General features: G+C 53.5%; 8 protein-coding genes across 8 annotated transcripts; 5 read left to right on the forward strand and 3 right to left on the reverse strand.

Moving 5' to 3' along the window:
• Nucleotides 1–442: 442 nt before the first annotated feature.
• On the forward strand, nucleotides 443–738 carry UMAG_11441 (uncharacterized protein; the record flags this gene model as incomplete). Its single annotated transcript, XM_011388466.1, has 2 exons — nucleotides 443–594; nucleotides 693–738. The coding sequence occupies 2 exons, from the start codon at nucleotides 443–445 to the stop codon at nucleotides 736–738; spliced, it is 198 nt and encodes a 65-aa protein (XP_011386768.1).
• Nucleotides 739–2499: 1761 nt separating this feature from the next.
• Nucleotides 2500–4386, forward strand: UMAG_11442 (uncharacterized protein; the record flags this gene model as incomplete). The annotated part of the gene is made up of 1 exon (XM_011388467.1): nucleotides 2500–4386. The coding sequence occupies one exon, from the start codon at nucleotides 2500–2502 to the stop codon at nucleotides 4384–4386; it is 1887 nt and encodes a 628-aa protein (XP_011386769.1).
• An 811-nt stretch (nucleotides 4387–5197) lies between these two features.
• Nucleotides 5198–5491, reverse strand: UMAG_11443 (uncharacterized protein; the record flags this gene model as incomplete). Its single annotated transcript, XM_011388468.1, has 1 exon — nucleotides 5198–5491. One exon carries the CDS (start codon nucleotides 5489–5491, stop codon nucleotides 5198–5200), a length of 294 nt encoding a protein of 97 aa, XP_011386770.1.
• Nucleotides 5492–6490: 999 nt separating this feature from the next.
• Nucleotides 6491–7555, forward strand: UMAG_00538 (uncharacterized protein; the record flags this gene model as incomplete). Its single annotated transcript, XM_011388073.1, has 1 exon — nucleotides 6491–7555. One exon carries the CDS (start codon nucleotides 6491–6493, stop codon nucleotides 7553–7555), a length of 1065 nt encoding a protein of 354 aa, XP_011386375.1.
• Nucleotides 7556–8329: 774 nt separating this feature from the next.
• UMAG_11444 (uncharacterized protein) lies at nucleotides 8330–8620 on the forward strand (the record flags this gene model as incomplete). Its single annotated transcript, XM_011388469.1, has 1 exon — nucleotides 8330–8620. The coding sequence occupies one exon, from the start codon at nucleotides 8330–8332 to the stop codon at nucleotides 8618–8620; it is 291 nt and encodes a 96-aa protein (XP_011386771.1).
• A 305-nt stretch (nucleotides 8621–8925) lies between these two features.
• Nucleotides 8926–14394, reverse strand: UMAG_00539 (uncharacterized protein; the record flags this gene model as incomplete). The annotated part of the gene is made up of 1 exon (XM_011388074.1): nucleotides 8926–14394. One exon carries the CDS (start codon nucleotides 14392–14394, stop codon nucleotides 8926–8928), a length of 5469 nt encoding a protein of 1822 aa, XP_011386376.1.
• Nucleotides 14395–15987: 1593 nt separating this feature from the next.
• On the forward strand, nucleotides 15988–18120 carry UMAG_00540 (uncharacterized protein; the record flags this gene model as incomplete). Its single annotated transcript, XM_011388075.1, has 1 exon — nucleotides 15988–18120. One exon carries the CDS (start codon nucleotides 15988–15990, stop codon nucleotides 18118–18120), a length of 2133 nt encoding a protein of 710 aa, XP_011386377.1.
• Nucleotides 18121–18568: 448 nt separating this feature from the next.
• UMAG_11445 (uncharacterized protein) lies at nucleotides 18569–19224 on the reverse strand (the record flags this gene model as incomplete). Its single annotated transcript, XM_011388470.1, has 2 exons — nucleotides 18569–19114; nucleotides 19198–19224. The coding sequence occupies 2 exons, from the start codon at nucleotides 19222–19224 to the stop codon at nucleotides 18569–18571; spliced, it is 573 nt and encodes a 190-aa protein (XP_011386772.1).
• Between the last annotated feature and the right edge of the window lie 194 nt (nucleotides 19225–19418).

Here is a 19418-nt window from a genome sequence, read left to right on the forward strand (position 1 = left end):
TTGTGAATTGAACGACAGCAATCACGAATGTCCAAGCGGCCCTGGTTCCACCTCGCTTAGCGCGCTGTCACTGTCCGTCAACCGACATCTATGGCCAGGATGGCGTGAAAGCACCTGCTTCTGCCAATCACGAATGTGTCTCGACATAATTTACGACGATCCTAACACGTTGCTGCATCCCACCAGTGTTCTACCAGACTGACTGTGTGTTGGCACTTGGTCTGAGCAACAAAAAAGACGCCAATTGAGATTAGAGCTTCCCGAGGACCTCGGGACTGAGCTGCATCTTCGACTGACAGAGATGCCAGTTGTTGCTCGCTGGCGCGTTCAGACTTAGACATCCCAAAAGGTATATATAGGTACCTGGACACAGAAACTATCATCCGTCATCTCTGCTCTCCACATTTGCCTTTTGACCAAAGCACCAAGAACCTCTTTTACAATGTCCGCTCCCGCTCCCGATCAAAACGCACCTCCCGCCGGCGGTCAGCAGGACGCCCTCGACAAGGCTGTCCAATTTGGCACCAAAAAGGCTGGCCACGAGCAGAGCGGCAGCACCGTCGAGAAGATCTCGGATGGCATTCGATCTGGCTTGTAAGTTGAATCTCTGATACTAGAAATTCGAATTTGCCGGTGAACACCCTTTACTAATTCCCATACCTTGTTGGTTCCATCACTGTTCCTCTACACAGCAAGAAGCTTACTGGCAAGGATATCCCCATCGAGGACAAGCAGTAAAACCCTTCGAAGCTGTTTCGTTGCCAAATTTTGTAGTCTTTTGCCAATACCCGCTTAATATCGAGTTCGATACCAGCCTCCCTCGGGTCACATGCCCCTCCTTAGGCTCCTTTCTGTCCGTACTATCTCAATGACAGTGTGTTCATGATTCTTCTTACACCAAGGCCGTTTTGTGTTTGTACTTCGCACTGACTTTGCGTCGACGCTCGCTTTAGCCCTGTTGAATCTCCATGCTGAGGCGAAGAGCTGGACGCACTTCCCAGTGTTTCGTCAAGCCCAAACGAACATTGTTACGACACCAGCTCAGGAAGCTTAGGATGCTTTGCTTTCATGTTTCGTCTCCATGCTTCAGTTTGTTCGTCTTTGTACGACACGTGTAGACGACTTTTGAAGGTTTGACCTGTCTACTGAGAGCCTGGTCAATCTGTGCCATTTCGGCGGCTTTCGTTGTGTTCTTGAAATGCAAAGCACTTCTTGCGCCCGGTCCGAGCCAGGACGTGCACTAGGGTGCAGGATTCTCACGCTATAATCGACACCGCATAATCTTCAGTGCGGTCCCTCTGTGAGATAGAGGTGATAGATACGAGCAGTCGCCAGGCACGACATCACAGCTTACAGAAACGCTGTCGTCGACTCTGTCGACATTTTGGAGCCAGACAAAGCAGATCTCGCGCTCGACATCGTTTGACATTTATGGTGAGCGTGAGGACTTAGTTGCATAGACTCAGTCTGTCGTTCAGAGAGGTAGTCATGCAATCCAAGCTCGGACGACCACTAGCGCCGGTCTTGCTGCGTGATGAGTGCACCATTTCTCCACTTTCTGTTCCCATCACCTGAAGCGCTGTTGCAGATTGCGACGCAGGTTCTCAACATTCTAGTCGGTGCGGAATAGAAAGAGAGCAGCGAGGAGCAAGCCGCAAGGATGACGTTTTGAGCGATGATCCTACAGAGCTGCCATCATGAGCAGAATAGGTCATGTGTGCTAAGAATGTCTGTGTAGAGCTGGGAAGAGTGCAAAGCGGCAGTGAATGGAAAAGGTAGACTGCCGAGCCTCGAAGCGAGCTCACTTGAAAATGTTAGTGACTGTTTCTCTTCTCGTTGCGCTTCTGTGAACAGCGGTCCCTTCAGATTCAGCTGCAGTGAATGCTTGTTCATACAGAGATATCGCCAACGGCCCATTCGATGCACCAAGTGAGATGCTGTATTGACGCAGGCATAATGACGGTTGAGTCAGAGGCTTGTCTCAACGCTACAGCCAACTTTGCTCTATTCGAATTCACGATTCGGAGCAGACCGCGATGCTTGAGCTTCCTCAGCCCTCCTGGTTGAAAAGCATCAAGTGCAGCAGTCACGAGTGAGTCGTGAGTCACGAGGGCGCACAGGTGAGGGTGTGGTTTACCAATTCCCGATTTTGAAATGACGATCCAACATCCGCATTTTTTTGCTCTGTGTCTCGTGTCTGTGCGTTTTCGAGTGAGGAGTCGTGAGTCTTGGCTTCTCTCGGCTCGACTCCGATTCACGATTCACGATTTGGACCAACACCTCCCTCCACGCTGCCCAACAATCACGAATCACAAATCACGAACGGTGCGCACAGGGTTCATTGCGCTTGTACCGATTTGTCACTCCGCTTCCGAGCCTGAGCCAATCTCTGTCTGCTAGCCTGAATCACTTTTCTTTCCACCATCTGAAGCACGCATTCTCAACAAGAGCAGGCTTCTGACAATAAATCAAGACTGATCCTATCAGTCCACTGCAAACATGACAGCACCGCCTCCGTCGACAGGGGCCAGTGCTCAGCAAGCGCATCCGCTCCGACCGTACTATCAACCGCCTGAGGACTCGGTGTTTATCGCTACCGCTCCGCGCTTCAACACATCCGGACTACCCAAAGCAACGGCCAGCTCCTCTTCAAAGACTTTTGGTGGCAGCACTATGCCCAAACCGTCCTCGAATAGATACATGTCATCTAATGACGCCAAGCCTTATGTCGCGACAACATCGGCAGGCGGCTTTAATGAAGCGGATGCCGGCATCTCGGACATCTTGCGCGCACTTCTCATCAGTGGTGCGCTTCAGTACACCAGCACATGCCTCGCGATGCCTTTCGAGGTCGGCAAACTCCTTTTACAGGTTCAATGGGTACCTAGAGACGATGTCTGGCTCTCTCTCACGCAGCAAGCAGCCCTAGCAGAGCGACGTACCATCTCCACTACCACACGGCAGTTGAAGGCTCCCCCTCATCAGTCACAGGCAGAGGAAACGACGGAAGCGTGGGAGCAGGAAGTGTCTCCCGAGGCCATCGAGTGGGACGACGAAGCCAGTGCGCACCAAGAAGAGGAGCACCAAGACGATCTCATCGAGGCAGACCTTTCGGATGAAGACGATGCTGACGCTTACTTTCGCGATGTCACCTCCAAACCAACTCGACCGAACACCTCGCTCTACTCTGAACGCAAAAAGAGGCGCATGGTAGATGCTTCTGGCTACGTTATGCGCCAAAGCGTCTACGATCAAGGCGCGCGACCCGAGTTTGTCATGCCAGTCGTGGTGAGAGGGGGGGTGTGGGAGATGATGAAAGCCGTCGGCCGCGGTAAGGAAGGCTGGCTCGGTCTCTGGAAGGGATCCTTGACCTCGTTCGTCCTTGAGGTGACATCGTCCACTATCCAACCCATCATCTCTTCCATTCTCTCACTGTTTGCGCCCACAGCGCTCTCTCCTTTGCCTCTGGCGTATGCCCCTTACCCATACAAGACGCTCGGCCTACTGCTTTCGTCGCATCTCGTTACGGGAATCCTGGTATCGCCGCTTGACCTCGTCCGGACCCGTTTGATCTCGCAGAGCACGCTTCCAGCACACCGCAAATACAGTGGTCCATACGACGCCATCAAAAAGACACTGAAAGAAGAAGGTGGTTGGAAGACGGCGTACCTACATCCCAATTTGCTCATCCCAACCATCCTCGACTTTACCCTGCGACCGTTGCTGTCGCTCGCTGCACCGCTGCTCATCGAACACACATTTCGACTCGAATCCAACACGCATCCGATCAGCTATGCCATTGCCGAGCTCGCAATTTCCACTGCTTCTCTGTGCATTACTCTTCCCATCGAGACAGTGCGCAGAAGGCTGCAGCTTCAGGTCCGCAGGCCACACGATGCAATCTCTGAGGAGGCTGCCTTGACTTCGTCACGCAAGATCACCAGCGCGACTCTGCAACAACAGCAGACTACGACAATTACCACCGCGACTTTACGTGGTGGTGTCGACCAAGCCACCGGCAACGTGGGCGTACGAGGTCTGCGCACGTGTGTCGAGACCCGACCTATCCCTTACGTTGGTGTGGTGGAAGCCATCTACCGTATTGTGACGGAAGAGACTATCGCTACGCACATTCGATCGTCATCCAAACCAGCGGAAGCGAGCTCAAAGGAGACATCGCAGGGCGACACTTCGGAATGCGCTGGAGCAACTCACGCGCTGGCTCAGTCGGGCATCTTGGCGGCAAAGACAGGTCACTCGTCTCTGGGCGGACTTCGTTCGCTCTACCGTGGCTTCGGTATGGCGTTCAGCGCCAACTTGGTTGTATTCATGCTGACGCTTGTGAGCGGCGAGCGTGCTGGCCCTGCCGGATGGGCCGAGATCTAGCAGTATGCTTGGCCTTGTATTTGCAAGTACACACCACCCTCGTTCATGAACCTGTTCGTTCGATGATGCTCGTCACGCGCTCCGGTTGATTTGTAATGTATAGCTGATCTACCCCTTTGGATATTTCATGTGTCTGAATAGCTGTGCTCAGAATGTGTACCGTCTGTACAAGAGAAAGAGTCGGAAGATATTAACGATGTCATCTTTGTAGAAAAGGGTACCAAAACGACAATAGAGAATTCAGGCAACGGACAGCTGAAATGCTTCGAGAGGTGCCCGAGTGGATGTGGGCTGCAAGGTCTGGGGTCTGACTTGAGCACGAGCAAACCGTGTGCAAGATGAACTCTTGTTGGGTAAAACCCACAGTCAAGCGAACCCAGTTATGCAATCGTGAATCTGAATTCCGTGTACTTCAGGCACATGCTCGTGACTTGACTTGATGGCTCGAACAAACCACGTGGAAACGAGAATAGGGTTTTGAGTAGGCACATGGGGCTGTATGTGGCGTGTCGTCATCCGTGATCACGCGAATCAGGTCAGGGAGTTTCCTGGAAAGACATTGCCTGTAAGCGAAGCACGTGAAGGTTCATGGTCGTCTCTCTGACGCCAACACAGGAAGCTTTGTCGTCTCACCTGTGCAGACGGTTCTTGTTTGTATCGCTGGCCAGCATGTTTTATTTCGGTCAAGCTATATGGATCACATCATCGGAACGAGTCAATGAAGCACCACAAGGCGCACGCACTGAAAGGCTCACTCTCGAGCTTCGAAAGAGTCGAGTAAAGAGCCTCGTCTTAGTATGGCACCCTACTTCTAGCCATCGCTGTGGCTGCCAGCGCCTTGGTCACCGCAGCATTTGACGAATCTGCCCAGGTTGATGCCATTGCCTAGGCCAGCGCCGTCAAGGCACATGTTGTTCCTCGACCAGAACGCGGTGGAAGAATGCTCGCGAGTAGTATCACAGCAGTATCTGGTGGTCTTGGGATCCGGATCACCGGTGCCGTTCAAATTCTTAGTGCAGTAGGCTGAGCGTGCGCCGTAGACCTGCGCAAAGAGCGCACTGCTGGCCACGACAAACAAGGCGAGAGATAGCTGGAAGGTGCGCATCTTGTTCAGGACAAAGCGGTATCTCGAAGGGTGGATGTTGCTGGGTATGCATCGAGACGGGGTGGTCAGCAAGAGGGTATTTGTAGCTCTTCGACGTCGGTATGCAAAACTCAGTCGAGTCGCTACTCTACACGCGCCATTCGGTCACATACAACACGCAAAGCTTTACGGTAAGTCCTCTCCCGTTGCTGTGGATTCAACATGTTTACCAAGCGGATCTCGTCTACACAGAACCGCTCGATCCAATCCAGGCGCACCCTTTCGAATCATCTGACCCAGCTTTCCTGGAGTGAGTTCGGCATCTGACACGGCTTGCATCGAGCATCGAGCATCGAGCATCGTACACGACTTGTGAGTTCCAGCACTGCACCATGTACGACGTCTACAAGCACGACCTTGATGCCCACGCTCATAGCCAGTATACGCCTCTTCTCACGCGCGAACAACTCCACCGAATCTCACGTCCCAGCGGCAAACAAGTCTCGAGAATGGGCTTGACTTGGTAACGGCGAAGAAAATGTCTCGATAACAAGTGCGACCTATTGTAGCCTTACCATTCTCCAGCTGTGGATGCAATTTGGCTGAAATCGTGAATGAAGCGGGACTTGCAAAAAAGCATAATTGTACCACCAGCACTCACAGACTGTAGTGGCCCCTGAACTTGAACGGTACCAAATGAAGGCGCGCTGGAAAGTGTTGGGATGAGGTGGTGGGTGGGACGAAACGAAACGTTTTGAGCAGGAGCTTATATTTCCTTGGCGACGACGGTTGTCACAGAACGTGCAGTTGCAGCTTGACTCTCTCACACCATCGCACCGAACACGAGCAGGCCTCGACACGAGTCGGTCAATCGAGCTCGACTGAGCCAAGTATCAACGAATCGCATTTCTTTCTCAACCGTTACGCTCGTCTGAGTCGACGCATTTCCACACTCTCCTGTCTCTCCCTTTGGCTTGCCTTTCTCGCTTTGTTGGGCGCTACGAGCGGCAAGCTCTCGGAATGTTGGCACGACTCTGGCAGTCGAGCGTGACGAGCTTGGTTCCACTCCTCCTGCGGCTACTGTTGGCACCATCGTACATTACGGCGTACCACCTGTCACCTACTGACGGACAAGCCGATATCGGAGCTTATCACGTTCAGCCAGGTCGCTGTGCAGGTGTCGAAAGGCGGCTAGGTAAGGCGAGGTACAGCTACTTTTTTGGACCATCGCCCTTTCAGACAACCTTTTCAGCCGATTCGTCATCCTCGTCCCAAGATGCAGGTTTGGGAATCGAGCAAATGGATTCGACTTCTCTCTGCGCTTTCGACCCCGAGCTCACCGAAGGGTACGGTGCTGGATTTGACAACATGCGTTTCTACCTCGTCTATTCTCGCTGCATCTACGGGACCAACGAAATGCGCGCCCTGTGCGGTACAACGGACGGCAAAGGCAAACCTATCGATAAGATTTTCAACTTGGTTCAAGCGACCTGTCCTCGGGGAACGAGGTGCAAGAATCTTTGTGCCACCATGCATGATCCGACATTGACCAGTCCTTATGCAGCCAAGCAGGTGCAATTGGCGCAGTGCATGTCGGAGCAACAGTGGCAGTTCTTGACCGACATGTATCGACCCAAGTCGGCTTTGACCAAGCCAGCAGCCCAGATGTCGGCACCGCAAGCTGCCAATCCGCATTCTGCCCAGACGGATGGCAGGCTGGATCCGACAGTTGTCGACAAGGTGCCTGCAAGCAACCCGCATCATGATCAGACGCATACGGACCAAGACGGTACGATCGCAGGTAAAGTGCTTCCGCTCGCTGCAGCCGGACGACCGGCCGGACCATATACAACTGGTCATCTACAACTGCCTCCCAACGCCAAGCCCAACACTCCGAAACAAGCCGTTGATTCGTCGCCACCCTCATCACCCGCGCAATCTCCCGCCGAACCAGATGCCCCCGGCGACGAGGCCACGAGACAGACACAGAAAGCACCGACACCGATGGGCTTCCGCAAGCGTAGTGTGCCTTTTTCTTCCGGCTTTCTTCGTCGCCACAGAAGCAAAACAGTCGCTGCTCGTTAAAAGCTCCAGAAAGCTTGACCCTGTCCACCGTTGTTTTTCAACTCGTGTTGTTGTTTCTTCTTGAGTAGAGTTTTCCATGTTCCTCACAGCTGTGCTGCGCCGTAACTTGCTCCGTTCATTCAGAGGTGTTCCGTCCGCCACTCTTGAACGTCTGTGAACTGAGTGCGCGCGAAGCGAAAGCAAATCGTGAATGTGAGAGATGAACGTAAAGACTATGACAGTGAAACCTCTTCTCTATCCGGCCGCTTGGCATCGCGTTTCGCCTTCCCTTTCGAGCTGAGCAGTCTTTTCCGAACTCCTTTCGTGATCATTGTGAGCGTCGAAGTCGTCTGTCGAAATCTAGTTGGTGCCGACAGGTCTGGTAATTCTGTCTGCATGTGCAAACAAGCAAGAGTCCGAACCATGTCAACGTGGGGTCGAGGTCAAATGTGTCGACGACTCGGTAGAGCCGTGCGCCGAGTAGTCAGTATGGACATGGGGAGCCGTGTCGGATGTCGATGTGCTGGCAGCGGGGTATGGAGTTGACAGGCATTTGCTTGCCGACTTTACCACATTCGGACTCGAACAGAACTCGCTCGCTGAGGGCCTTGAAGGACACGGCTTGCACAAGCCTTGGCATCGGAACTAACCGCAAAAGGATATGACAGTGAGATCCTATTCGCAGCAACGAGATTGTCTTTCCCTCGTCTATATATACCCTGGTTATCGCTTTCCACCCAGTATACCTGCATCAGTCACCACTTGTTCTCCGTCCATCTGCTTGCTATCTGCACGATGCGCGAATTCCAACCAACCATTCTCCTTCTCTTCGTAGCATGCACCCTCTTCACCGAGGTTTACGCCGGCCATACAGCCTACTGCACCGCCAACCGCAATGGTACAGGTCCAGCCGTGTACCGGACCACCAAAGACTGCTGCGCGGCCACTCGCGAGCACTCAACCACCGCCTTCAACGAGGCCACTCACACCTGCCAGGACGCTCTCGGACTCGGCAACGGCATCAACATCGGTAGATTCGCTCGTTGCTGCGATAGCCGCGGCGGCGGCAGCCACAGCAACGGCTAGACCAAGTCTCGTTCCACGCCCAATTGTGGAAAGCCCATATCAGTGGCTCGGCACAAATGATGTAGCCCAAGGAGAACACACCTCCGTTTTTGTCTGATCGTTTTGACTCTGACGTTAAGAAAATATGCTGGCCAGCGAAACATCCAGCGACTAGTGAGAGAACAAGAATCACGAATCACAGTCGACGAGTTTCGTGATGAGCTTCCAGTGTAGTATAGTGTTGTATATCGTGTGCGGGAACTGATTCTGGGCGGCGTATGCGGACGACCGGTAACGACGCACTTTGCGCGTTGAGACGCTCCCACTCACATCCGAAGCAAGGGAATCTCAAGCTCATCGCCCACCAACGCCATGGCCTTAAGAGCTAGCTCTCCTGCATTTGCCTCTTTCACAGAAGCATCATACCGCGCATCCCGTTCGCTAGCGGCTAGCACGTCACGGGTGACACCAATAATGCCGAGCTCGAGCCCCAAGTCGCTGAACGTCTTGGACATTTCTGCGCTGTCAGCTGGAACAATGGGTGGTAGCGACGTGCCGATACTCGCAGTACTCGTCGAGGTGCCAGCAGTTGACTTGGCCGACGATACAAGCAGCAAGAAATGACGATAGGCAGCGAAAAGATGTGCGCGTTCCGATGCGTGCCAGCCTTGGGACGAGCGAGGGACCAGCTGTTTGGTTGCCGACCCGGTATATGTTGCCGGATAAAGACGCAGCTCGACATACCTGTTCAGAACATAATTAAGCTCTTCCTGGCGGATTCTTTGCATTGGGACCATGCCTCGAATTTCAAGGTCGCGCGCAAACGATACCAGCGTTTCTTCGCAACGAGACGTCAGATGTCGAAGCAGAATCACGGCCACTCTGCGACGAGCATCCGTGTCTTGTGAAGCGCTGCGTGAACCTTTGCCAAAGTGACCAGAGCATCCGAGAAAGAGCAAGTCGAAGCACCAGTATGCGTAACGTTCGTTGGTCGTTTCGCTAGGGTCATCCACTCGCCCGCTTTCGCTGTATGAGCTCGTTTGCGTCTCAAATGTGTATAGTGTGGAACCGAGCACCAACGTATGCCCAACACGCTCGATGAGGTGATCCGGAACCTCGCTCCCTCCTAAGTACGGAAGCACGTGTTTCTCGATGGAACTGAGCACGAAGAGGCCGAACAGCTCGTCAGCATCCTTGACGTGTTTAGGCAGTGTGCTGGCGAGCGACGAGTCTGCAAGCACTGCGGCTTGGATGGCATCGATAATCTTAGTCCACAGTATCTCGACAGTCTCTAGACTGAGACGGCCGTCTTCCGTCCTTTTCTGAAGCTTGGGGCAGCATAGTGACAGGATCCGACATAATGTCAGAGTGGCGAGCTGCCAAACAGGGCGAGCATCGGCCTTGCGTTCCGAATTGCAACTAGCGACCGGGCTGTCCTGACACTCGTACTTGAGTTTGATCGGTACAATGAGCGCAGCCAGAAGGCTTTCGAAAGCGCCGCCCTCGTATATGCTGATATCGTCCTCGTGCTTGACAAAGACGCTGTAAGCCTCTTCGATGCTCGCACGTGACAATGCAATAAAGGTAGGAGCTTTCTTGTCCTTGCTTGCATCTAGCTCCGTATTCGAGAAAGCCAGGCAGATGCACTCTGATAGGTCAGATAAAATGAGCGCGGGGACACCCTTGACATTCGCAACAGATCTGGCTGTGGCGCGAGCTGCCACCTGAACGTTGGTTAGACTCGCTCGATCCGACATGTTATCGGGACTGTGAGGGTAGGAGACGCAAGCCTTGAGACTTGTGAGCAGCGCTTCAACATTTGCCTGATCGAAGTCGGCCTGCAGAACGCGGTGTATGGGCGGAAACGCTTGAATATATGCCAGAAGGTTCGCTTGCGTGAAACGGAAAGTGTTCACCGCTTCGCCTTCAGTGCACTTGTCCGCCTTGAGTTCTCGTGTCTCGGGCCGTCTTGATGTCGCTCGACGGACGTGCTCACCGATAGCGATCCAGCTCTTCCAGGCCGTTCGCCAGGCCATCTGTGCCCTGGCACGTGCCGGTTCGTCTGGCAGCACTTCACTATCTACGTTGGTTGACACTGAGAAAGTGAAACACTTCATAGCCGCCTGCGAGAGATCGGCTGGACCGCTGAGGAACGTCGCCGTGGTCAGATCAAGCAATCTTGACCATGTTTCCTCGAACGCGCTGCTGTGAATCAGCTTGGTTGGCAAGTACGCTCGTACCACCTCGCCAAATTGGGTAAAAGCTAGGCTTTCAGATTCCTGCCATTGCTTGAGCTCGCTTGGAAGTATGCCCATCAGTTGTGCCTTTCGGTCTTCTTCTGCTTTGCCACCTTCGCCTCCGCCTCCGCTTTCGAGATCTTTAATTGATGCGCTCAACACTTTGATCAACGGGAAAATAATAGTATCGACAATCTCCTGCCACGCTGCGGGAGTGAGCATGTCGCCGTAGTGTTGAAGCACTCGGAAGAGGTTTGAGATAGCGCCGTTTCGCACTTCTGCACGTGGACTCTGAGAGATGGACAAGAGGCATTGGAGGAGTAACAGCCAAAGTGGTTGCGTCTCCGTGTCGACGTAGGCTGCATTGGGGTCTGTCGACTTGGTTTTGGCTCGAGCGGCCATCTCTGCTGTGACGCCCCATAGGCATCCGTTAGCGGTGAGCGCCACGTTGACATCGAGATCCTGACTTCCGAAATCGTTGAGGCAGCCGCAGCACCTCCCTATCTGCTCGGCATCCAACGCTGACAAGAAGTCAGAGCAGACCAGCTGCAGACACGAAAAGCCAGCCTTGACTAGAGTCAATTGGACCTTCTGAACCAGGGCAGAGGACCCTAAGACGGTGTCTGCATTCCTCTTGTCCTCTTTGCAAGTGGCGGAGCAAATGTCAAAGATGGTTTCCCATCCGCAGCCAAGCGAATGTCCGAATGTCTCAAGGATCTTGTTCAGATGCTCGACGGACGAGGTTCGGAGCTCCACATCGACAGGCGCTGCCCTGCGTCCATCGAGGATGCCGGCATTGGAAAGAATTTGCAAAGCCTGTTTCTGCAATCGCAATTTTTCGTGATGATCTGGGTTTTCTGCCGCCTCAGACATGGTGCCAAAAGCGATCTTGTTCAAAGCTTGCGAAGCTTGTGCACGCCAGTTTGGGGGAAGCCGGGGACTGGAAAGTGCCTCGATGAGGTTAGTAGTGACCGCTTGCCATCCTTGGTCTGCCGGGAGTCGACAGAGCCGCGTGGTGTTCAACGATGCGACCAGATCAAGGCAGGAGATCGGATAGAATGCTGTTGCAGCCTCGTCTCTGCTGCTGGACGGACGACCTTTGATTTCGGACGCTCTTGGAGAGGCGGGTCCGCTGTTGCTGGCTGCTGCTGATCTCGGAATCATCTGTGCGGCCAGCAGCATTTCGCCACTGAGACGGCAGAGTGACGAGATAAAATGTACAAATGCGCTATCATCGAGCGACGCGGTGTTCTCGAATACGTTTTGGATATGTGCTTGCAAGCGACTGGGCTGCAGATCCGCAACGTTGAGCAGCTGAAGCTGACTTCGGCCTGATCGCGTGTCGAGCGACACCATTGAGGCATGCGTCAAGGTCGAGAGTGTGGCGCGGCCGTTGCGGCTGGTATCGGCATCTTCGTCCTTGCCAGTCTCATCTTTTGATCCAGTCGATGTACTCAGCGAGACGAGCGAAGCTTGAGCGGTGCAAAGACCGCTGAGAACAGGATGCCAGAAAGGACCGAGTGCGCCAGAGAGATAGTACGCAACCTGAACGTACGCCTTGAGACATGCCAAGTTACGAGTGGATAATGTTGTATCACTTGTTGAGTGCAGCATAACAGACGGAGCGCCCGCATCCCAGCCAGGGACAGCCAGCGTGATGAATCTGGTGATAACCACATCACGCTCCTGTACCAAGTCAAGGGCGCCAGTGACATTGGTGAGGTTTCTTAGCGCCAAGAGCGTTTCTTCAAAGATGGAATCGTTGCACTTGATGCGCAAATGTTGGGCGAGGACCTGGCTCAGCGGAAGTGCCGAAGACCTCAGCATGGCCTTTGTGAGACGAAGGCCATCACGCTCTGCTGGATTGGTGAGAGCAGCAATGTCGGCGTCTTGCATGGCTGGTGGAGCTGGCGCAGATTGCTTGTTGCGAGCGTTGACGAACCTGGAGTACAGAGGAAGGGCGTACAGTGCCATGGACTGGGTGAGGAGGTGGCAAGACTGGAGCGCCAGGAGCTGTGGGTAGGTTTTGGGTAGGGCTGGCGACGCAACTACGGGAGCTTCCGTCTTATCGAGTTGATCGATAATCTGGATGGAAGGCGAGCTTGTAGAGGAAAGGGTTTCGGTTCCAGTGTTGGCAGAGGAGCCAATCATTCCGGACATTGCAGCGCTAGCAACGCCAGCTGCAGCCTCGTAGAGACCTGAGAAACTGCGGTCCGTGGAAGGCCGCACGCGACTTTTGCGTGGACTGTGAGGGACTTGAGAGTCATCGGTTGTGTTGTGCATGGATGGCTCTTGAGCGAACATGATCTCGCCTTGCACGAGGACGTTTTGAAGTGTTTCGACGAGCTTGGAAAAGACTGGTATGGTGGCTTTGGTAGGCTCGCTTGCGCTAGTATCGGTGCTACCGGAGTCATACCAGAGCCACAAGTTGCGAAGAAATACGTCGTCAGAACATAGACTGCGAAGCACTTCGAGAGCCAGCACCTGCTGCCAGAGTAGAGATGGAGAGCCACCGTGCGCTGCGAGTTCCTGTGCTGAAGGGTTGATGGTGCGAAGAAGAATGGAAAGGAGGATCTCAACTTCAAGAACGAGATCGGAACTGAATTGACGCAGCAAGAGGAAGAGGAGACGCATAAGCCGAAGGTGAATGGGGAAAGCAGGGGGCTCGCTGAGACTCTTGATGAGGAGAGGGCAGACCTTGGAGCGAAGAAGATAGAGAAGCTCCGGATGAGAAATGGATTGTCGATTTGCCGAGCCTGCAGAGGCGAAGAGGCGCTGATGATTGGAGAGAACACTTTCGACGAGCTCGAGTGAAAAGGTTTTGGATAGCGAGTCGAGCGACAAAAAGGTAGCGGGTTCGGCATTGGCGAGAGAGCAGAGGTCTGAGAAGACAAGATAAGCATCGCGTGATGATGGAAAGAGGGTGACGGCCCCTTGGGGAAGATCGAGCGACATGGCCGCGACGGGTGCTAGAGCCGCAGCGTCTTCTCCGCCTCCTTTGATGCCGTCGAGCACGGCGTCTTCGTCCTTGACCTTGTCGAATACAGCCATGACGCTCTGCCGCAGGGTTGCGGCTGCCGTGGAACTGACGACGGCGACCTTGCTTCCCTCATGAAGCTTGAATCCGAGCATGAGCGTATTCGAGAGGTCGGCATTGTGCAGATTTGGGTAAGATGAGAGGAGCGCTGATGCGATCTGGAGGATCTTGAGCTGAACATCTACGTCGCTCCTGGTGGGTGGGGTGAGGAGCTTGTTGAGCGTTTTGACGATGATGGGCACGCCGCTGTCTGGAACAAGTCTCTGAAGGAGGATGCGCTGCAGGAGAGCCATGGCGAGCGAGATGAGCTTTGGCAATTTGGTTTCGCAGCTCAACAGGATGGGCTTGAGCAGAGGATGATCCAACGGTGGACTCTCATCGTTCCGCAGCGAGGCAAGGAAGACATCTGTATCAGACCTGAGCCTCGTCAGCGCGCTGTCGGTGGCCTGCTTGATATCAGGATGCTTCCGTCGAGCCTCGGCACCAAGCGCGGTGAGCTCAGAAGTGAGCAGCTGTGCCATTCTAGCTTGAACTTGCCCGTTTCGACAACGACGACGACGACTTAATCTGACAGCCCGATGGCTCCGACTAGATGCGCTAGGATAGACCAGGGAAGGATCCTACGCTCCGAAGCTTAGCGCGGAAGAAGCGGTGCAACTGTATGAGAATAAAGCAGCTTCAATCACGACTACTTGTGGCTGCCACTCGCCCCATTCGTGATTCCCATTCACGATTGATGGCGATCCGTGCGCGTTCAGGGTTCGTGGTTTTGTGGTTTTGTGGTTTAGTCACGAGTGGTTCTGTGGTCTCTGGTGTTGGACTTCCAAAGATAGTCATGCTTTCTTCTGAGAGCGACTCACGACTCGTGACTCATGACTGTTGGGTAATGGCGTGGCCCGTGTGGTCACGCTTTTCTATAATGTTAGCTAATTAGGCACAACAATTTTGCGAAATTAGCAAGTCACACGAGTCGTGAGTCGTGAGTGGCGCTCAAGACTCTAACGTGTGATGTAAGATGGGCCATGACCACAGACGGTTGTCACCATTTCAAAGTTGCCAACAACCCAACCCGAAACCAATCACGAATCCGCTTTGTGCTCATTACTCCTTTGCCACCTTCGGACTCTCCTGTTTTATCAGGTCGAATAGGCTGGACGTAGTATGAGCGCTGCAGAATGTGGAATTCGTGATGGTCAAATGCGGCGCAGTGCGTCTCATCCCTACACACAGTCTGCTGAGCTGCGATCATCGCCGTTATCTGGGCAGCAATTTGGGCGCCAATCCTACTCACGACCCATAACTGCAGATTCGTGATGATGGGAAAAAAAAAGTCAAGAAAGGGTTCTTTCTGTCAGTCCTGAGTTACGAGTCGCAGTTGAAACAAAATTGCAATTCCATCCACGATCGCAAAGAATCACGAACCACAAACCGCGCAAATCACAACAATCACGAATCGTGAATCAGTCACGAGTCACAGTCACAGAGTCGTGAGTGAGCGTCGATTTGGTTTCGCGCTCCGCAAGGGTTCAACCATGAAACTCACGACTGTGAATTCAACTCCACTCAACTCGCTTGCGTGTGACATCTCGAGAGAAAGAAAAGTTGCAGCGTGAGCAGTCCACATGCTGGATGTACGTGATAAATTACCACAGTCACGAGTCCCATTCTCCGCATCTTGATCGACTCTTAGACTCACAAACTGGACGACTCCATTCGTGATTCATCCGTTCTCCAGCTTTTACCTTGCCCACCTCTTCATACTCGCCGATGCTTCATCCGTTACCATTGTGACCACCTTTTTCCTAGATCTGGTGGCAACGACTGGAGCACAAAGCTCCGCCTCTTTTCACACCCCACGCTGCGGTAACAGTCCTTGCAGCCCGGTAGCGGCACCGGCACCGCGGCTTCATTACGCCTTTTCAAGCTCGAAATTAGGCAACTGGCACATGATCCGCTCTCTCTTTCTAGTTGCTACCTGTTCTGCGTCATCCCTCAACCTTTGTATGGCGTCGGCCGAGTAGCCAGATCAAGCTCAAGTGACGCTTGCTTCCATCGCATCGAATTCGAAACACCTTATTCTCATACCGCGGCATCGTCATCTGTCAATCGCACACATGCTGTCCGAGCACTTTCAGCAGGACAAGGTCCCTTCTCCTTTTGCTTCGGCGGATGCTCACGTTGCAACTCAGCGCCGCCTGGACGACACTACACAGTCTGCGCCAAAAGGGCTCATGGAAGCGGTCAAGCTCAAGCCGCGCCATGCGCGCAGCCCTTCCGACTCTAGCACAAGTGAGCAGTCATCCGGCTTCGACGATGAGCAGCCCTCACAAGACGACCAAGACATCGACAACACACCGGCCACCTCCTTTGGTGGGTCTCTAGCCCCCCGCAGCGACGCCTCAATCGAGCACAAGTCAGATTGCAGTCACCTCTCCAATGCTGTGCTTCTCAAACAGCGCCTCTCTGCTGCTTCCGACGACTCAAGCAGACTCGATGAGCTTAGGCAAGAAGTCGAAGCTCTCTTCGACAAGTTCTTGCCAGACTTTCAGACCAAACAGGACGAGAAAGAAGCAGCAGACCATTCAACCGAACCCACCCTGCTTTGTCGAGACCTGCCAGCCATTCTAGCCGAGTTTGAAAGGCAAAGGGCCCATCCTTTGATCGATCCAAAAGTGTTCAGCCAACTCGAGGTCTTTGTAGCAGAGAACCCACAAGCACCCATCTCCTCCAATATGCTCGTCAACCTCATTCACGCATTGGAGTCCAGCGCACGCTCGGTCGCTTCGGATGACGTCCATCCCCACACTCCGTCTTTCTTCGATCGAGAAGTATCACACAGCACTGGAAACGACTCGACGCCGATCGCTCCTTCCGAAGACCTAGCCGATCTAAGTCAGGACGACGACTATCTCATCAGAGGCGCTGAAGATAGCCGGGACAGTGCCCGAGAGCTCAGCGCCGAAGCTGCTGTCATTCTCAATCTCAAAGAAGATCTACGCATGGAGAGAGACAAGAACGATGCTCTTCAACTCACTCTGTCAGATAAGGAGAGACGTGTCAATGCGCTCGAGCACAAACTCACCACGTCTCAAGAGCAGTACGAAGAGCTGATGCTCGAAGAACAGGCCAAACTCGAAGAATTCAACAAGCAGATCCAAGCCCTCCGTCGCGAAGACAAAGACCTACGCACTAAGCACTTTGAGCTGCAGGAGCAAAACAATGCATACGAGTCGCAATTGACCGCGCTCAACATCCAGGTCGAAGGCGCTGAAAAGACCAACATCAAGCTGCGCAGAGACCTCGAGGAAGAGTCGAGCCAGCTCATCAAGGCCAAGGCGGATCTTGACCGTCGTATGAAGGAAGCCAAAGAGCTTTCCGAATATCTTCTCGAGTGTGAGCAGGCCAAAATTGCCGCCGAACACGCTCAAAACCAGCTTCGCCAAGAGCTGGAAAAGGTCAGAGCTGAAACTACAAAGCTGCAGGGTTACAAGGACGAGGCGGAGGAGCTGCGCAGCAGTGTCGATAAACTCGAAATGGAACTCGACGAAGTGCGCCGACTCACCAGTCTGCACAGCAAAGATGCATCGTCGCAGCAACACAGCAACCCTGCCACCATGACCAGACGTCTTGGCAACGAACTTGCGCGAAGCATGGAGCTCGATGCACACAGCTCGGGAGAAGAGACCTCGGTCGAGGACAAGGACGCTGACTCAAGCAACGTCGACGACTACATCGAGACCGTCATCCAACGCCGACGAAGACGCGTAGGCAAGGCTCGCAGGTCGGTTGAGATGGCCACGCAGTCAATACAGACCGAATTCATCCAAGAGCCTCTTTTGGCGATACTGGCCGAAGAAGCGTCCACCGGATTGCCCGCCGACGTCGACACAAGCTTCGCATCAAAGCCTCTGCACACCAATCTCGGCTCTCTCTACACCGCGCTGACCGCCAGGACCGCCTCTGTCATCATCTTGCTCATTGCGATCGGTCTGACGTTTGGCTTGGCGCTCAATACCTCTCGTGACATCTATCATATAAGCCACCACACTCTCGACGCTGACGAGTTCAGAAAGCTCAATCACCTCCCTGGTGCGAGCCAGACCTACTACTACGATGGCAGATACCCAAACGCAGTGATTGGCAGTAACTTTGTAGACCAGTACGTAGGACCCGTCTTGGACGCACTGCTCTCGCTTGTCGGCCTAATCAGTCCATCTAGATCGCCATCAGGCGGCACTGTGTACTAGATTGCAACATCTCAGGCTCAGGTTGCGTGCCTGGTGCGTTGCGAACCTTTCGTATACCAAACTTTATCGATCTTCTCTGACGTTTCGAATCGCGACAGCCTCGTGGTTCTGGTTCCAATGCCTGGTCTCATCTTCCTTTTTAGCCACTATTGTATCAGCATCCCCCTTGCACGTTTACGCATATACCACAACACTCTCTGCACGCGCTCGCTTTGCCTATCACGCCAGCATCAGGGTATCGTTCTTTGTCCCGAAGAACTGGACTCCTGGAGTTGACAGCGATTGACACGTTCTCTTACTCAAAACACACGTTCTTTACACTTAATCATTCGAGCTTATGTATTACAATTTGATGATGACAGGATCTTGGATGCTGTGCATCGTTGCAGCGTGGATTCGTGATCGGGTATGTGCGGGTGGGTATCTGGATGCTGTGATGAGAAGGGGGTTAGGAGCTCCACGTCTTGTGATGACAGAGTGAGCAGCACGAGACGCGCTTGTTGCTTCTGGTGCGGATGTTCTTGTTCCTTTTCTTGGTCTCTGTAGAGGGGTTGCTGAGCATGCGCTGGTTCAAGCCGGGCACGAGCGGAAGAGCACATCTTGCACATCTTGGGTTGTGCTTATGATAAAAGTCCGGTACGATCCTGCGTCCACTGTCGTGTTTCACTCTTGCTTCTGCTTCAGGCTCGACATCTTCAGCCCACAGACTGCGCCTGTACTGTACTGCTTGCACCCTCTGCGTTGACCACATGGCGTCCGGTCCCTGCGCCTGTAAACGTGCAAGGTGGATGAATCGGCGCGAATGCGCACACGCTAGATTCGGGAGCGTAATGCAGCCGATTCGGGCAAGTTGTTCTTGATGCAATGCTTGGAGCGTATTAGCCTGTGAGATGTTCGTGGACGTTGTGCTGGATGAACGTATGGCAGCTTTGGGTGAGGATACTCGAGAGCCGGAGGATGAAGACGAGGATGAGGCTGCTACGGCACTTTTGAACTGTTTCGATTCGATTTGAGGAAGCGGCTGGCGTTAGTGTCTCATTCTATCGCATCGGATTCTGAAACGAGATGAGAGCTCACTTTAGATAGTTTGTGTTGGGACGACATCTTGACCCGAGATTGACCGAATGGCAGATGGAGGCGGCTATCAAGGCTAGTGACAGGCATCTGAGTATGGTGAGCAAGTGTCAACGAATTTTTCGACATGTCGTCGGGAGTCGGGCCAAAAACTATTCGTGATTCTCTCCACATTTCGGAAATTCGCACGAGAAGCTAGTTCACTTTGGCACCACGTCTGCGTG

This window comes from Mycosarcoma maydis, chromosome 1, assembly GCF_000328475.2.
Source record: "Mycosarcoma maydis chromosome 1, whole genome shotgun sequence".
Classification (NCBI taxonomy): Eukaryota; Fungi; Basidiomycota; class Ustilaginomycetes; order Ustilaginales; genus Mycosarcoma; species Mycosarcoma maydis.